At 35.4% G+C, this 19518-nt stretch overlaps 1 protein-coding gene across 2 annotated transcripts in view; it reads right to left on the reverse strand.

Moving 5' to 3' along the window:
* The window catches only part of HSPA4L (heat shock protein family A (Hsp70) member 4 like), a 54462-nt gene that overhangs the window by 13399 nt on the left and 21545 nt on the right, over positions 1-19518 (reverse strand). For both annotated transcript variants that reach the window (XM_060298958.1, XM_030863891.2), the window contains exons 7-16: positions 18869-19113; positions 18650-18726; positions 17862-18013; positions 17285-17391; positions 15927-16060; positions 14089-14288; positions 8221-8319; positions 6164-6301; positions 2321-2446; positions 1915-2022 (exon numbers count right to left, since the gene is read on the reverse strand). In XM_060298958.1, the coding sequence (XP_060154941.1) occupies positions 1915-2022; positions 2321-2446; positions 6164-6301; positions 8221-8319; positions 14089-14288; positions 15927-16060; positions 17285-17391; positions 17862-18013; positions 18650-18726; positions 18869-19113 (1386 nt within the window). The remainder of the gene's footprint in view (positions 1-1914; positions 2023-2320; positions 2447-6163; positions 6302-8220; positions 8320-14088; positions 14289-15926; positions 16061-17284; positions 17392-17861; positions 18014-18649; positions 18727-18868; positions 19114-19518) is intronic.

Here is a 19518-nt window from a genome sequence, read left to right on the forward strand (position 1 = left end):
CTTAAAAACAAAAAAACCCATTCAGCCCCTTGCCCCAGGTGCCTGGTAGGAGGGAGTTTCTAAATTTTAAAACAGCCTCCTATAACTTTGAGGAGGGGAATGCATTAGAAAGACAAATATTTTCTTTCAAATCCTTTACATATTTAAATAAAAATCAGCTTATTTTAGAGCAATTTTAGGTTTTCAGAAAAGTTACAAAGGAAACAATAAGAGCCAAGCACCTTTTCTCTAATGTTAACATCTTATTCCTCGTGGTAACATTTGTCAAAAATAAGAAACCAACACTGGTGTATTACTATTAACTGAACTCCAGATTATGTGGATTTCATCTTTTTCTGTTCCAGGATACCATATTGCATTTAGTCTCTTTACACATCATACTTTTTATTGTTAATGTTTTTGAAAGCATTTTAATTCCTAAAAGCCATCTCAAAAAAAACAGTAAAGCCTGTGAAAACATCTGTAACATTCATTTCTATGGTTACTTATATATTTGAAGTGAAATAATCCATTCTGGGAGCTGCTGGGCTTTTCAGTTATTTCTATTAGCCTCAGCTGCCTGGTTTGCGCCTCCAGCCCCAAGTATATATATTTTAGGGAGATGGGGAGTAAAAACCACCAAGATAAAATACAGTAAAGCTAGTTTTGCGTTCATAAGCTTAGGTTTTCAAGTTGCTTTTTAATTATTCCCTTTGAAAGTAATTTATTGGCATGAAGGTAATTTTTGCAAGGTATTAACTTCTTTTGCTTTTAAGTTAATAACTTCTTTTGCACACACCACCCCCGCCAATCCCTAAAGGGCTTCCTTTTCCCATACGCTAGAAGTCCTTATTAATGTCATCACCTAGCATCTGTGTATTCACTTGCTACTCAAAGAATGGTTCAGGGACCAGCAGCATCAGAATCTCCCAGAAGCTTATTAAAAAGTGCAGAATCGGGCTTCCCTGGTGGCGCAGTGGTTGAGAGTCCGCCTGCCGATGCAGAGGACACGGGTTTGTGCCCTGGTCCGGGAAGATCCCACATGCCGCGGAGCGGCTGGGCCCGTGAGCCATGGCCGCTGAGCCTGCGCGTCCGGAGAGAGGCCACAACAGTGTGAGGCCCGTGTACCGCAAAAAAAAAAAAAAAAAAAGAGTGCAGAATCATGGGCCCAACTCGGATATACTGAACCATAATTTGCTTTTCAGTAAGGGCCCCTGGTAATTCATGTGCACATTAAAGGACTGCTATGATTCACACTAAGAAGGAAAATTTCCTGTCATCCTTCCAATCTGAACTTCTAATCTTTTAAAGCATTTTTTTTCTGCGTGGGGGGAGCGCTGGGTAGCAAGCAGGAGGAAAAGAGTAATAGTGGTCTTTTCTTAAAGTCAGACCACTGACCTAGTAGAAGAAGGGCAGCTGGTGGACACATCTCCTTATTTCTTTGTAAAAGGACACTGAAGAGCAGGGGTACTATTTCTGAAGTTCTTTGCTGGCCTGGTGTCCCACTAATTTCACATTAGTTATAATGTGAAAATAGGAAAGGGCAGTGTATTACTCCTCAAACTCAGAGCAGTCAAGGGGGAAAGAAGCAGAGCAAGGGTAACTCCTTTAATGGATAAGGGGTCAGGCTGACAAATCACTTATTAATGACATCTCAGAAACATATGGCTTGTATGAAAGTAATATTAACACTCTGGTCATCTGCTAAATTTTTATATCTGAGTATCATGATAGACAAATATGATTATACATTATTTAATTTCAGTTATCATGTAGCATTACTCACCTCAAATTCAGAGAACACTTCCTCTTACACATACCTGCCTTAGTAATTTCTTATATATTTATTAAACACATACACTGTGCTCTTACACCATAATTTTTAGGACAACTTAATGTTCTGTTCAACACTAACATGGACTTTAAAAAGTTTACCTTTAGTTCTTGAAGCTTATCCACATAAATCTGTTTAGCTTGGTCCTCTCCTTCTTCATAAAGCCAATTTTCTGTGTCTTCCAATATTGCAGACAGTTTTCTCAAGTCCTAGTTATACATTTAAGAGATACTGATTGAAAATGCTCTCCTTAGAAATAAAAGTCATCAAGGAAGCACAAAATGTTTTTCAAGTGTAAAAAATTATTTTTTTCTGACTTTTTATTTATAAACATCTTTCTCACCAGCCTTCTGTAATTTGGAAAAATAACTAAGAACCATTCCTAAATGTGCTCAAAAAGATTGACAACAGTAACACATTTGGTACATTTATTTACATAATTCGTATTAGCATTCTCAAGCAAACATTTAAATAGTTCTCATAAAAAACTACAAAATTTAGACTTACTTCTAGAGTGATGAATTTTTCATAGACAGTGCCAAGCTTGTCCCTAAAATCATATACATATTCTTCAACAGCATTCTTCGCATCATTTCTTTCTTTCTCTAATTTGTCCTGCATTATCATCTTCCCCTATTCAAAAAGTTTCAGATTAGCTGCCATGAAAACACTAGGGAAATACAAACCAAAACTGCAATGAAATACTACTTCACACCTACTAGGATGACTATAATCAAAGAAATGGAACATAGTAAGTGTTGGTGATGATTTGGAGAATTTGAAACCCTTGTACATTGCTGTTGGGAATGTAAATACTGCAGCTTAGGAAAAAACAGTATGGTGGCTCCTAAAGAAGCTAAACAAAGAATTACAATATGGGGCTTCCCTGGTGGCATAGTGGTTCCAAGTCTGCCTGCCAATGCAGGGGACACGGGTTCAAGCCCTGGTCTGGGAAGATCCCACATGCCATGGAGCAGCTGGGCCTGTGTGCCACAACTACTGGGCCTGTGCTCTAGAGCCCCCAAGCCACAACTACTGAGTCCATGTGCCACAACTGCTGAAGCCCGTGCACCTGGAGCCCGGGCTTCGCAGCAGGAGAAGACACTGCAGTGAGGGGCCCCCGCACCGTGGCAAGGAGTGGTTCCCCACTCACCGCAACTGGAGAAGGCCTGCGTGCAGCAACAAAGACCCAATACAGCCAAAAATAAATAATAAATAAATTCTAAAAAAAAAAAAAAGAATGACACTATGACCCAGCAATTTCACTCCTAGGTATATCACCAAAAAATTGAAAGCAGGAACTCAAACAATTATTCGTATGCCAATGTTCACTGCAGCATTATTCACAATAGCCAAAAGGTGGAAATAACTCACTTGATCTGTAACAGATGAATGGATAAGTAAAATGTATATATACAAAATGGAATATTACTCTACTATAAAAAGAAATAAAGTTCTGATACATGTTACAAAGTGGATAAACCTTGAAAACATTATGCTAAGTGAAATAAGCCAGACACAAAAAGACAAATATTCTATGATTACATTTATATGAGTTATCTACCAAATTCATAGAGACAAAGTATCGATAGATTGGTTTACTGGGGATTGGGGGAAGGGAGGAATGAGAGTTATTACTTAATGGTTACAGTTTCGGTTTGGGGTGATGAAAAGGTTTTGGAAAAGATAGTGGCAATGGTGGGACTCCCCTGGTGGTCCAGTGGTAAAGAATCTGCCTTAGAATGCAGGGGACACGGGTTCGATCCCTGGTCAGGGAACTAAGATCCCATGTGCCACCGCTATTGAGCTCACGTGCCTCACCTACAGCCTGCGTGCCGCAAACTACAGAGCCCATGCACCACAACTAGAGAAGAGAAAACCCACACACCACAACGAGAAAGAAGCCCATGCGCTGCAACGAAAGATCCTGCATGCCTCAACTAAGATCCTGTGTGCCGCAACTAAGACTCAATGCAGCCAAAAATAAATAAAATAAATGAATAATAAATAAATCTTTAAAAAAGATAGTGGCAATGGTTATATAACTGTGAATATAATTAATGTCACTGAATTGTACACTTAAAATGGTCAAAATGGCAAATTTCACGTTATATATATTTTACAATTTAAAAAATTAATAATACCAAAAGCCACTGAACTGTACACTTTAAATTACTGAATTGTATGGTATGTGAATTATACCGCAATAAAAGCTTTTTTAAAAAAAAACCATAGGGCTTCCCTGGTGGCGCAGTGTTTAAGCGTCCACCTGCCGAAGCAGGGTACATGGGTTCGTGCCCCGGTCCAGGAAGATCCCACATGCCGCGAAGCCTGCGCCTCCGGAGCCTGTGCTCCGCAACGGGAGAGGCCACAACAGTGAGAGGCCCGCGTACCGCAAAAAAACCCAAAAAAAGCAAAAAAAAACCCCATAGACTATGTCATTGTACATATTGGTGATCAAATCCCAGCTTTCCCACTTACTACCTTTGAAATTGCAGCGAAGTCACCTAACCTAAGCCTCAGTTTTCTTATTCTAGAGCGCTAACTTCTATCTGTCTCGTATGGCTGTTAATAAGATTGACGTAATTCACATAAAATATTTAGTACAGTGCCTGACACATAACTGGTACTGAATAAATGTTGGTTTTGGTAAGTGACACAGTACAGTGGCTGTGATCTTGAGCTTTGGAGACAGACTACCTGGCTCCAAAACAAAAGGTTACTCTTTGAACTTCGGTGATTCAGTCTACCTTTGCCTGTTTCCTCATCTATTAAATGTAGATCTCTAACAGTACTTACACTTCGTAGGTTTGAGGATTAAATAAGATATCAAAGTATTTAAAGATGTTAGCAAAAATCATTATTGTCAAATCAAAAGCAAAGAAAGAATCTGAAGACTAATAAAAAACAAAATTTGTACTTTAACAAAAACATAGTATTTTAAACGTAATACTACAATGCACTGATATTTGTGAATTTAAAATAGTGAGACAGGAAATCTAAGAAAGAGTGGATATATGTATAGGTATAACTGATTCACTTTGCTGTACAGCAGAAACTAACACAACATTGTAAAGTAACTATATTCCAATTTGAAAAAAAAATAGTGAGACATGGACTTCCCTGGTGGCACAGTGGTTAAGAATCCACCTGCCAATGCAGGGGACACAGGTTCAATCCCTGTTCTGGGAAGATCTCACATGCCCCAGAGCAACTAAGCCCGTACGCCACAACTACTGAGCCTGTGCTCCAGAGCCTGCGAGCCACAACTACTGAGCCCGCATGCTGCAACTAGTGAAGCCCGTGCACCTAGAGCCCATGCTCCACAACGAGAAGCCACCGCTTTGAGAAGCCCGCGCACTGCAATGAAGAGTAGCCCCCGCTCACCACAGCAACAAAGACCCAACGCAGCCAAAAATAAATAAATAAAATAATTTTATTTTAAAATTTAAAAAATAGTGAGCCATTTAAAAATTTAAGAAAAAATCTTATACACAAAATTTATCATTAGCTGCACTTCCCCACAATTCATTCCTTTGAGAAAATTAGTCTCAAATCATACAAATTCAGAATTATTCAGGATTATCTCAGAATTATTTCTAGAGATAGAAATGCTTCACATAAAGTGTAGCCTTTAATAACTAATGAATAGGTGATATACTTAGGTACTAGAAAGAGCAGCATTGTAAAGTCAAAAATCTCTTTAGGAAATTCCCAGAATAACATGCAGCAAGTGGAGAATATGTGGCACTTCAAAGAAAACTGACCTTCTTTAATGCCAGTCAAGCCTGTAGAAATTAGTAACTACCACTTAAGTGTAAATTTTAATATAAAAAAATTACTTTTACACACAACTATTGGTAAAGAAACCAAACTCTTTTCCTCAAGAGACTGTAAAATGAAGCATGTAAATACGTAAAGAAAATTTCAAGAATGACAACAGATTCTAAAAAGTATTAAATGGAAGTCAGAAAACATTCTGAATTGAACGTTAATCTTTAAGGACAACACATTAGAAGAGGGGAGCTGGTAATACTTTCCTATACAATGTCTGCTGGGTGTGCTACTGTTAAGACATAATAAAAGGGGGTAAGAATTACTAGTATTGGAAAGGCCTTTCTCTATAGTGGAGACAATCCATGTTTTTCATGTAACTAACGTGAAAGTTACACTGTACATGACACAAATACAGCTCAGCATTTTGTCCAAAATAAAATAGTTCAATAATCTATTTAATAATTCCTTATGAGTTATAGCCTAGTTCCACAAATTTGACGGATAATCATTTACTTCTACAAAAATTTCAGAACACGCCACCACCTATTTCAACATCAATTCTGATTTATATACCTCATTTTCAATGTAGATGTTGAGAAGATCTTGGCCCAATTGCCTACACAGGCTACTCTGGATGGGTAGATCAATACTCTTGATTCTTCCTTTTTTAATGGTCTGGTTTAATCGCTCTTGTTTATCTGAGGGTACAGACTACAAAAGAAATGCAAGAAAAGTATAAATTTCTAAAACTAGCTTAAAAATATATTTAAGAGACTGATTTCTGATGAAACAAAGTAAAATCAAACAAAACTATTATCATCTACTATACTTTAATTAAAAACATTATTTTAATATTGATAGTATTTTACACCCTGTATACACTAAATATTGTGCTGGAAATGCAAATTAAAACCACAATGAGGGCTTCCCTGGTGGCACAGTGGTTAAGAATCCGCCTGCCAATGCAGGGGACATGGGTTCGAGCCCCGGTCCGAGAAGATCCCACATGCAGTGGAGCAACTAAGCCCGTGCGCCACAATTACTGAGCCTGCACCCTAGAGCCCGCATGCCACAACTACTGAAGCCCGCATGCCTAGAGCCCATGCTCCGCAACAAGAGAAGCCACCACAATGAGAAGCCCGCGCACCGCAACGAAGACCCAACCCAGCCAAAAATAAATAAAATAAAAACCACAATGAGGTGCCATTTCATACCCACTAGGATGACTATAATAAAAAAAAAAAAAAGAGGAAGAGTTGGTGAGGATATAGAGAAATGGAAACCCTCATACATTTTTGACAACATAGTAAAATATTGCAGCCATTTTGGAAAACAGTTGGGCAGTTCCTCAAATTGTTAAACACACAGATACCATATGACCCAGCAATTCCATTCCTAGGTACACGCCCAAGAAAAATGAAAATATCCATCCACACAAAACCTGTATATGTTCATAATAGCATTATTCGTAATAGTCAAAAAGTAGAAACAATCTAAGTGTCCATCAGCTGATGAATGAATACATGTGGTATGCATCCGTATGATACATTACTCAGCCATAAAAGGGAATGAAGTACTGATATATCCTACAACCTGGATGAACCCTGAAAACACGCTTAGTGAAAGAAGCCAGTCATTAAAGGACTACATATTGTATGACTGTTTTTATATGAAATGTCCAGAACAGGCAAGTCAATGAGACAAAAAGATTAGTGGGTGCCTAGAGCTGGCAAGGGGAGGGTTGGGAGGAAAATAAAGAGTTACTGCTAATGGGTACAGGGCTTCTTTTTGGAGTGATGAAAACGTAAAATTGTGATAATGATTGCATAACTCTGTGAGTATATTAAAAACCTTTGAATTGTACTTTTAAATGGGAGAATTGCATGGTATGTAAATTATATCTCAATAGAGCTGTTGAATAATTAAAGGCAAACATATTGAATAAAATAAAAAAATTAGAAAAATTAGTTTCAGGTTTTATATTACTTGAGCAACTAGGATTTATAACTGAATCTTTATAGCCTTTGGAAAAAAATCTATACAGCTAACCATCACAGATTAAATTCTGCTCAGGTTAGAAAAATCTGTCAAAGATCATAGTTTAGAGCTGTAGCCACATTCATCGGGGTGACTGGGGCAGGGTGTTTCTCCCTTCTCTTCTATCAGCAATCATTTTCTTAATAAAATAATGACTCTTAATAAGAGAGTCATTTATCCTTTAAAATTTTACTTCAAAAATATTATTTTGCACAAAAAAACAGCTTTATGACATGCAGCAAAATGCTTAGAGTGGTTAATATTCAGATGCAGCATTATTGCTAATTTAAGTTTTCTTCATTTGTCCTATTCTGGTTTCTATTTTCTGAGATTACATGATTATTAGTGAGGAAAAAAAAAGTAATGAAAAACATCTTTTTTCCCCGCCAAAAAAATAATTTTACTCATATTAGAGTTCATTCTTTTAAAAATCTTCTATAGTGAGTCACTGAAGTGTATTTATTCTGGTTATATACTTTCATAATACGAAATTTAAAACACCAGGTGTATTAAAAGCATGCATTACACAGCAAATGTATTAACTCAAAATATCAATCTCAAAAAGACACAACCACAGTAATAGTATAACAAACCTTTGTTTTGGTTCCTGTATGATCAATTTCTTCTTCTGGAGTGTGTTCAGCATGACATTTTTGATGACCCTCTTCTTCCTGGTCAACCTGCATTTTATCCTGCAAAGAAAATATGTAATTGACAATATCTGTAGTCTTTTTCTTTCTTTCTTTTTTCTATTTGTTTGGTAATGAACAGCATCTTAGAGTTCAAGCCTGTTTTCAAATATGTGAACACAGTGAAGTAGAAGCTGTTTTTGAGAGTAACTATAAATAACTAGATTAACAGGTAGTAAGTAAAATGAAAAGATCTATTTGATGCTATGTGAATAAATCTTGTTTCATTTACCTGTGGCCAAATAACTGCAAAATAAATGGAAAATTGTTCTCAAGTCAAATTCACAAACGAAGATTCACAAAAAAAGAGAACATTAAACTTGACATGAAAAATGTTTATAAAGAACTTAATGTGGGAAAATAAAAAGATACAAAATTTAAGTATTAACATAAATTCAATTACATTTTTTAAATGTAGGAAAATACTCAAACGAAATGTATCGAAACTGTCTAAGTAGATGTCTCTGAATTATTACAATTTAAACTTTTAATATTTTTCTTAATGTCTAAAAGACAAACTTTCAACCCATAAGATTGCCAAGATGGACTCTCCGCTTGGCAAACAATCACAAGTATTAAGTTTTTCTGGTCTTTCATAATCTTACCCACCACCATCCTCCTAAAAAGGAGAAAGCTTGGAATTCAGGAATCAGGATAATTTAGGTCTTCATATATATATATATATATATATATATATATATATATATATAGTTAAGTATACATATAATGTCCAGAAGGCTATCTTGAATAAATGCTTATTTGTGCCAAAGAGAAAAACAAGTTAGAAGATAATTTACACCACTGTTCTTCGTAATTAAAAGGTCAGCTACTGAAATTCCACCCCCAATCCTCCCTGCCCTACCACCTTCCAACTCTACAATTTTCCCAACCCTATGATGGAAAAGCGGTGGAAAATGTGTTATAGTGGTGAGTTGCGGTAATGCAGAAAGACACAAATACATTAATAACTCTATTTCATGTAATACTAAGAAAACAATGCTGCCAATTAAGGCCAAAATACTTTATCACTTGGCATTTTGATTTTATACTTATTGAAAAAGTTCTTCTATTGTGTATATATTCATATCTCTAAAAGAAATAAACCAAATAATATGGTTAAGGTATTTCTAAAATGACTCCACATTAAGAATCCAACTCTTCTAAATCACTTAAGTTGTTGATGTCTGAATTTTTCTACACAATATTGTTCTCTGTGCCATCAAGAGCATTAGTGACCCAGCCATTTGTTTAAAAATTGCTCCTGTATGGTCTCTAATGTTTTTTTATAAGCCACTGACACATCTTCTACAAGTTTTTTTTTTTTTTTGGCCGCGCCATGTGGCAGGCGGGACATTAGTTCCCCGACCAGGGATTGAACCCGTGCCCCCTGCAGTGGAGTCTTAACCACTGGACCGCCAAAGGAAGTCCCCTATTCTACAAGTTTTATGATGTTTTTTTCTCTGTCTTACCAGAAGGAGTCAATAGATTATTTTCGGACAACAACCAGGACTGATATTCCTTCCTTGAATGGTCCTTAAGTTGTTTAATGTCAAGGGGTTGCAATTGCCTACTCATGCCATTAGGAATAACAACGAAGTTCACACGTGTACAGATGATGAGAACTTCTCATGATTACTGCCATAGGCAACAGTGAATATAAGATATTATCATTTGCATGACCCATCCCAATTTCAGATATATTAAGTGGAAAACTGTACATCTTACAATTGATATGAGAGTAATTTGTTAGTCTTTTAAAATAATTTTAAGAAGGTTCATAGGAATATTATCACTAGTGGGTAAGTTAATGGACGTGCCTCTAGGCTGGCTTCTCTAATTGATTTTAAACTCCACGAGGGCTGAGACTGTCTTTCTATTCACTGCTATATCCAAACACACAATTTAGGTACTTCTAGTTATTTGCTGAATAAATGAAAAAGCACTTAAGAATAAAATCCAGAATAATTATCTAATCTGTCCCTTGATCTACCTTCTCAATTTCTTTTTTTTTTTGTCACTCTCCCCTTTTCTGTATTTTATATTATCAGCTACCTTAGTATCTGTAACAATAAAAAAGGATATCCTGCCATCAGGGCCTTTGTTATTCTCTCTGTCTGGACAACTACCTACCTGATCCTTACTCTCAAACTGCCTTTTCATCTTTCAGGCTAGCGCTCCTTTTCCTTCCTCACAGGTGGCTTTCCTCATCACTTAATTTCCACTATGCATCCCCTGCTGTTAATTTCCTTTATATTTATATGGTATCTTGTTGCTTCTAGCCTATCCTCTTCCATTAGAATGTAAGTTACAGATGGGTGGGGACCTTCTTTATCTTGCTTATTACCACTGTATCCTCAGTGCCTGGAACAGTACCTGGTACATATAAGTAATCAAATGTTTTGAATTAAAAAATAGAAAGATAAACAACCCAAATTGTCAACAACTGGGGAATAAATTGTGGTACATTAGTACGATAGTCTCTTTGATCCTTCACTGTGCCATGAAGCCTAAGTTGTAATACCTTCCTAAAATGTCCAGATATTAATAAATACCTAGAAGAAAAGTGTCCATTTTCTGAGATATCCTTATACTGTATTGAAGAAAAGTTGGCAATCTATGTTATGGTTTTTCAGGAAAATCGAAGCCATCTTAATTTTTAATGAAAAAATGAGGCCCATAAAATAATCTCTCATAAATTGACTCTCATGCAAAGAAAGACAAAAACAAAGAACTCCTACTGTTGCTCACTGATATATGTCTGGGTTTCATCGACCTAAGAGCCAGCAATGTCAGCAAATAGGGAACAGTAAAAAAGAACTTATTATCTTCTTACCTTCTGCTGTAAAGCTTAAAACAATTAGCTTCCAGAGTCTACTTTGAATTTGTTCACATTTTGGGAGCGGGTAAGGGAGAGACTGCTTTATAATGGTATTTAAGCCTTAAGCTTTTTTTTTTTTTTTTTTTTTTTTTTTTGGCGGTACGCGGGCCTCTCACTGTTGTGGCCTCTCCCGTTGTGGAGCACAGGCTCCGGACGCACAGGCTCAGTGGCCATGGCTCACGGGCCCAGCCGCTCCATGGCATGTGGGATCTTCCCGGACCGGGGCACGAACCCGTGTCCCCTGCATTGGCAGGCGGACTCTCAACCACTGTGCCACCAGGGAAGCCCAAGCCTTAAGCTTTTAAACTTCTGGATACAGAATTAAAGAGAAAAGTCCTAGAGAGAACCATTAAGCAATACAGTACACAGGATGTTTTCTACACAGTAGGGTACTCAACATCACCCCTTATGTTAAAAGCAATGACAAGGAAATAATTTACGTTATTAGCAAGAATAAGGAAATAAACTACAATTTATTCAACACCTATTGTATCAGCTAAGGTAGGGATTTAAAAGGAGATTAATATATGTGAATGTGCTCACCAACAATGCTAAGTATATGATCCATAATGTTAGTTACCTTTTTTTTGGCTCTTGATTATATAAATTATAAAAGAAATAGGAACATCTCACTTAAGAAGAAGAAATACCTTATATGGGACACCAACTACCTGGGTTCTAGTAAGCCGAAAACACTCTTGTAAGCAAATCAATCTATGAATGGCCAAAGCAGATGTTATAAATTCATACATTTTATTCACAAGTGAGTTTTTTAAGTCCACATTCAAGAGATCATCCTAAAGGACTGGCTAACTGGATTTCAAGCCCACAGACAAATAGAAGCAGCAAATAAGAAATGCCAGGAGAGGTAGAAAATGGGTGCCATACTCTCCTTGTTTTTAGTGCCCAGGATTCACTAACATTACACAGAGAAAACTAAAGGTCTAAGACATTACACAGAGACTTTGAAGAAAAAGAGGTGACGAAAGTGAAACAGCTTTTAAAGAACTCACTCTAAAAGGCACTGCTGGTGGGAATGTAAATTGATACAGCCACTATGGAGAACAGTATGGAGGTTCCTTAAAAAACTACAAACAGAACTACCATACGACCCAGCAATCCCACTACTGGGCATATACCCTGAGAAAACCATAATGCAGAAAGAGTCATGTACCACAATGTTCATTGCAGCTCTATTTACAATAGCCAGGACATGGAAGTAACCTAAGTGTCCATTGACAGATGAATGGATAAAGAAGATGTGGCACATATATACAATGGAATATTACTCAGCCATAAAAAGAAATGAAATTGAGTTATCTGTAGTGAGGTGGATGGACCTAGAGTCTGCCATACAGAGTGAAGTAAGTCAGAAAGAGGAAAACAAATACCATGTGCTAAGAAATATATAAGGAATCTAAAAAAAAAAAACGGTTCTGAAGAACTGAGGGGCAGGACAGGAATAAAGATGCAGATGTAGAGAATGGACTTGAGCACAGGGGTAGGGGGAAGGGTAAGCTGGGACAAAGTGAGAGAGTGGCACGGACATATATACACTACCAAATGTAAGGTAGATAGCTAGTGGGAAGCAGCCACATAGCACAGGGAGATCAGCTCGGTGCTTTGTGACCACCTAGAGGGGTGGGATAGGGAGATGCAAGAGGGAGGAGATGGGGGATATATGTATATGTATAGCTGATTCACTTTGTTATAAAGCAGAAACTAACACACCATTGTAAAGCAATTATACTCCAATAAAGATGTTAAAATAAAAGGCATACAGAATGCTTTCAATTTTAGCAAAAAAAAAAATATTGAATGGATTAAATGTCTGCCATACATTGTTGTGAACTACAATTAGGAAAATTAACTTTTCACCTATTACTCTTATGTTTATTTATGAAACATTGACTGTATCTTCACTAACATATTAGGACAGTATTTCCTTCTCCTCAATTCAAGGAAGGGAGGATGTAATAGGAAAATAACACACGGGAAGAAGAATGAAAGAAAATGCCATGGTCCTTAAATGAAGTACTTTAAGGAGTAGTGGTAGAATTCTGATCAAACTGGAAGAAAAGATTTTATAGTAGCTGTTAGTACAAACAGACAAAAAGACAACTTTCACAAAAGGGAGAAACTGTCTTGAAATTTAAAATCTTAAAATCCATTCTTAACATGCAGAAATATATGAAAAAGCTAGGGCAGACCTCCAATTATGATTTGAAAAAAATCCAGCAAAAGCCATTAAAAATAACTTACAAATAGTATACATAAAAAGACGAAAACTTTATGTAATGGAATATAATAACTTTCTCCTAAGATTCCTTCATTCATAGTATGCCAAGAGTAAATACAATGTTAGAGTCATATAACTCTTTCATAAAGAAACTGTCAAAAATCTGTTTTAATGTTACTGAATGTACAGCACATTCTTCTGCTCAACTGCCACAGATATCTCCTAACTAAGCTCTGAAAATTTCTTTATTAAGCATGTATTCTCAATCTAAAAACACATATGTATACAGTTCAGAATTTATCATTCCGAATTGGATTTATGTGTAAGCTAAAAAGCTAGCTATAATAAATGTTTTTAATAGAAAAAAAGAATTTAGGAACAATGACTCCAGACACACATATGCACATTTTCCATATAATGCTACGAAAAATACACAAACCTCCGAAAAGCATGTTACAATGTGAAAAGATGTAGAGCATTTAAAATAGAATTATTCTTTAATGATTTTATTTTTAAAAGTTTATATACTTATTCCTATAGCAGAACTTCAGAGCAAAACCTCAGATATTAATATTTTCAACTATTAAAAGTACCAGGTAAAATTAAGATACTGCATATATTAGAGGAACTTTTTTGAAACAGAATTTCTACATACCACATCATCTTTGCTTTCATTCTTAAAAGAAGTTTCTGTCTCCATAGGAACATCACTGTGATCCCCTTCTATATTCTGCTTCTCAATTACTGATGCACTAGCCACACTGAAGATTCCATGGATGTTAATACGAACTTTAACCTTAACTTTGGAACTATCACCATCAGACTGTGGGAAAACATTCTGAATAGTGAAGCTCCCTTAAGGAAAAAAGAGCTTTGATCAGTACATAGGCCTCAGATTAACTCATTCAATTCATTTATTCAATAGTTTTACTATCATCTTTCAGATGCTGGCAAAAGAAAATCATAAATTATCATATGCTGATTAATTTCTGTGGGACATGCATTTCCCCCAGATTACCTTTTTAATATACTAATAAACCTGGTATAAACACTCAGACAGGTTAAGCAACCTGCCCAAAATCATCAACAACAGGAAAAAGGAGAGTTGGGATCTTAACCAAGGACAATCTGACTGAAGGCAATATCACTTTTAAGTTTTACAATGTTGCTACACTAAAACCAAAATAACAAAACACAATTTCTGAGTTTGAAAACCAAACAGATATTACCTTTTTGCTATAAACTTTGCAAATCATAATCATCTTGGTAATTCATAAATAAAGCAATTTAAAATTTTTTCTGGATTTTTCCTATAGCAAAATTGCTAAGTTATCCAGTCACTACTACCTACTGAGGTCACTTTAATTTTTCACTTTAAGAAATCTGATGTTTTATTTTTCAGAAAAAAAAAATCTCAAATATATAATGTTATCCATAGTAAAGAGACACTACCAGGCAGAAAAACTGTATATAAAAAATCTGGCTGACCTATATTAGAGGTTGAATTGTGACCTCCCTCTGGCCCCAATTCATATATTGAAGCCCTACTCTCCAGTAACCTCAGAAGATGACCTTATTTGGAGATAGGGTCTTTACAGGTAATCAAGTTAAAGTGAAGTCATCAGGTGGGTTCTAATCAAATGACTTGGCGTCCTTATTTGGAGACAGATACATACACAGGAGAACGTTATGTGAACATGAAGAGAGCCATTTATGAACCAAGAACAAACACCTGGAATGGATCCTTCCCCCACAGCCCTCAGAAGGAACCAATCCTGCCAACAACTTAATTTTGAACTTCTAGACTCCAGAACTGTGAGATGATAAATTTCTATTGTTGAAACCACCTAGTTTGTGGTACTTTGTTCCAGAAGCCCTTGAAAACTAATACCATTTTCAATAATGTACTTCTACTGCTTTAAATAATGTACATGAAAAATTAATATTGTCTCCTTTTTTAGTCTATCAATAAAAGTAGCACATATAGAAAATTTTTTAATTTACTATTCCTTTTCTTTTAAATGATGTAAATCATACTTTGTTTTATATCTTCTAAAAGATTACTCAGCTAAAATGGATATTACAGTCTCCTATTTCTACTTTTGTATTAATCTAATGATTAACTGGCTTCTAGTTGTTGCCAGTGAACATAAGTTTAAAATCAGAATATGTAGTCAGTCTGGCAGCACAATTTCAGTTTACCGATTAAAGAGTTCTTCCATTAAAAAATAACCCTCACCCAAACTTTTCAGGTCAATTACAGAGCATTTTAAATATACATTTCAAAATGAATTAAAAAGATTCAAACTTGCTGTTATTCCAGAAATAAACTCTGAGCACTAAAAAGTGCACATTTAGAAAAAAGTATGATTATTTTTCTTTAAAAATCCAGTGCTGGCTTAGCTGAAATGTTACTCTGTTTCCTTGATTCAAATATTAACATATTTGTAAGAGGCTAAAATTTATGAAAAAAAAGTTTTGGAGTTCTCTTACCAATTCTTGGATCTGGATAAGGCACTTCATGTAAATTAGTATAAAATGCTTCTAGTTCAAATGGTTCTTTCTTGTGGAAAGTAATGACTTTTGAGAATGGGGCAGGATGGTTCTTACAGAATACTTCACATTCCCTAAAATGGAGCGGGAAAACAGTTTAAAATAAATAGAAAGTTGCCTATGAACCTAATTACAGAATCCATCTCATTTTTAATTCATGATAAGCAGCAATTTTAAAGGCCTCTGTGCACAAATTTTAAGAAAAAGCATTACTGGTTTTGCTATAAATAAACATGCCTTTTGACAGGTTTAGGGCTCAAAGTTCTAGAACGTCTGACATAGTAACAGACAATTCTATCCTACTGAGAAAAATTATCTGAGAATAGGTATATTTTGTTTGTTTGTTTGTTTGTTTGTTTTGGCGGTACGTGGGCCTCTCACTGTTGTGGCCTCTCCCGTTGCGGAGCACAGGCTCCGGACGCGCAGGCTCATCGGCCATGGCTCACGGGCCCAGCCGCTCCGCGGTATGTGGGATCTTCCCGGACCAGGGCACGAACCCGTGTCCCCTGCATCGGCAGGCAGACTCTCAACCACTGCACCACCAGGGAAGCCCTGAGAATAGGTATATTTTAAGGCAATATATAAGGATGTTTTTGCTCACATCTGAGGACCAAATTCTATCGATATTTTTGAAATTTGTGCAAAAATTTCAATTTCTTGGGGGTGCAGATGTATAGAACACAGAACAAAATCTTAAAAGCAACTTCAAAACCTAAATACAGGTTTATTTTATTATACCAACTATACTTCTGAAAAGCAGTCAAATATAATATTTGAAATACAGATTTTTATTTTAGTAGGAAAGTAAACAGTTTATATCCTGGGCAGTTCATGGAAAAGGAAATGTTAATGTCAAAGCAAGAAAAGACTTGCAGCTCACAACAGTCAGAAATGCAAATTTAATAATAAAGTACGATTTAAAAGTGATGCTTTTATTTGGATATTCAAAGAAAATGACTGGATAGATATATACCCAGCTGTTAACAATAGTTAGTTACCTCAATAAAATGGGCTAAGGGAGTTGGGATATGGCAAATGCAAATTTTTAAGTTTTTATATTTCTATACTGTGATTTTTATTTGAAAATGAGAATGTTTTACTTTTGTAATAAAATACTAATTAAAAAATATGCCATAATGGTTTACAGATAATATATCATTTTCATATTCTCCTTGTTTCTAAGATAGTATTCTAAAGTGTTTGACAAGTTTAAGAAGTATAAATTCCTCTAATTTAGAATAGTAGGTTCAATTGATTATTTATGACAAGCTCTAACCAAGGCTTTAGAAGTAACTTACCCAGTCCCATCTTCAAAAGAGGTCTTCCAACTTAATGTGATTGAATAGGGAACAAGGTCTGTTATGGAAAATTCACGCACTTTAAATGCTGGTGAGAGAATCGCACACTGAAAATAAGATGTATACCATATTTAAATCAACAAACACCAAACATATCCTAGGTTACCATGATTGAACTGCTTAATAAAGTTCTTATAATAAAATAGTTACATTTTAAAAATTTCTGGGTTTTTGGTAATAACTAGTTAAAATTTTAAAGTGTCAGAGCACTCTTTCTGTGACTTTACAAAAACTGATGTAAAATATGTTTAAATCTCAAAAAAAAGAATTTTAAATAGGAATAATTATAAGAATAAAATAAATGCTTTTTCGGTATAATTACAGACATACTGTCCTATGATAGTTTAAAAACAAATGGGACAGACACAACCCTTATATTTTAGGAATAATTTCAATTTAATTTTAGCTTATTGATAACTGGTTGGACAAGATAATATTAAAAAGTTCTTTGAGGCCTATCACCATATTTCTGGCAAAATATACATTCTAAAATTAAAAAAAAGACTAATAATCATACCTGTAATGCACACCCTCTTGCAACAGCTTCATCAGCATTTAATGTGGTACTTATGTCTTTAAGAAAGAATTTAGTGATTTGTTCCTTCACAGCAGGAATTCGTGTTGCTCCCCCTACAATTTCTATACTACTTATGTCTTCACATTGTAAGTCTGGAAAATGAAAGGTTTAATTGAGAAAAATAAGACAGTCTTTATAAAAATGTGAACAGTAGACCCCAGAAAGTACTTTTTTAAAAAAATGTATTTTTTTATTTGCTCAAAACGAGGTAAAATGGAAAGAAGTTAAAAATAAATTTTGGAAAAAAGCAAAATTTAATAGATATTAATTATCTACTTATCAGGCACTGTACTTGGTCTAGATGATGTAGTGACCACAAGAACAGACATGCACCTCATGGACTTCAGAGTCCTTCAGTTTTAACTTCCACCTCACAAATTGCCACAGAAGGTAATTTTAATTGATTACAAAAAACTCTAACAAAAAGCAGTCATGTCCTCATTTCAACTTTCAATCAATCTTTAAAATCTTACATATAGACATCTTCAAATATAACTAGCATTAGTTTTATGATGTAAACAATATGAGTCAGAAGGAGTTCTCATAAACTTTGATTTCTAGTGGCCCTGCTCTTATGAATAAACAATGAGTTATAATCTCCTTCTCTAAAACAAGAAATATAAGTCTTCAAAAAGCACATGAATTTTTTATTGTTTTTACCATTTTCTACCCCATTCAAGTAACACCATGGTACAGTTTTGATGGTTAGTTCAGTAACTTCCACTTACTAGCTTGTTCCATTACTGCTTTTAATGGTGGGTCAACTCTGGCTAAGAGGGAAGCACATAATTGTTCAAACTGAGCCCTATGGGAAAATGAAATAAAATTCATTATTTGGGGATATAAAAATTGAGCATATCTTCTAAAATAACAGAACGAAGAAAAATCAGACATGAACTAAACATAAAATAAGGAAACACTTTTCAAACTGAAAGCATGCATGGTACCTGTTCATTTTACTAGAAACATCAAGGTCATTCATGAAACACTCAATGTTCAGTGGAAGGTCTGATGCATTTGCACTCATTAGCTTCTTTAGTTTTTCACATTCCTGATATAAGCGCAACAAGGCCCGAGAGTTTTCTTTTACATTTATCTTATATTTTGTCTTGAACTCATCACAGAAGTAGTCTACTAAAACCTCATCAAAGTTCCTGCCACCCAAATATGGATCAAAGGTAGTAGCCAAGACCTGTTTAATTGAAAAACCAGAACTGAATTTTCAGAAATATTAGATGTTTTCAGCACCCCCTCCAAAATACCTTTTAAAATTAAAATCAAAACCAAAGACCTTGACAAAAATCACAGGGGTACCAAATTTGGAACCAGTTATATTAATTATTACTTATATTTAGCCAACATATCTAACCACTCTGAATTATCTGCTTTAAGTTATAGATCTATATACCTACGTGAAAGAATAATTCTAATTCTGAAATAACTGAGTTACAATGACTAAAACTTCATTATTTCACAACCCATGGTTCTATAACAACACTGAACAGGTGGGCCAAAAACCAAGTTTAAGAGAGCAAAGAAAGGGTCCTAAGTATGTAACCAAAAACAAAACAGCCAAGAAGAGCCAATCCAAAGATTA

This window comes from Globicephala melas, chromosome 5 (assembly GCF_963455315.2).
Source record: "Globicephala melas chromosome 5, mGloMel1.2, whole genome shotgun sequence".
Taxonomy (NCBI): domain Eukaryota; kingdom Metazoa; phylum Chordata; class Mammalia; order Artiodactyla; family Delphinidae; genus Globicephala; species Globicephala melas.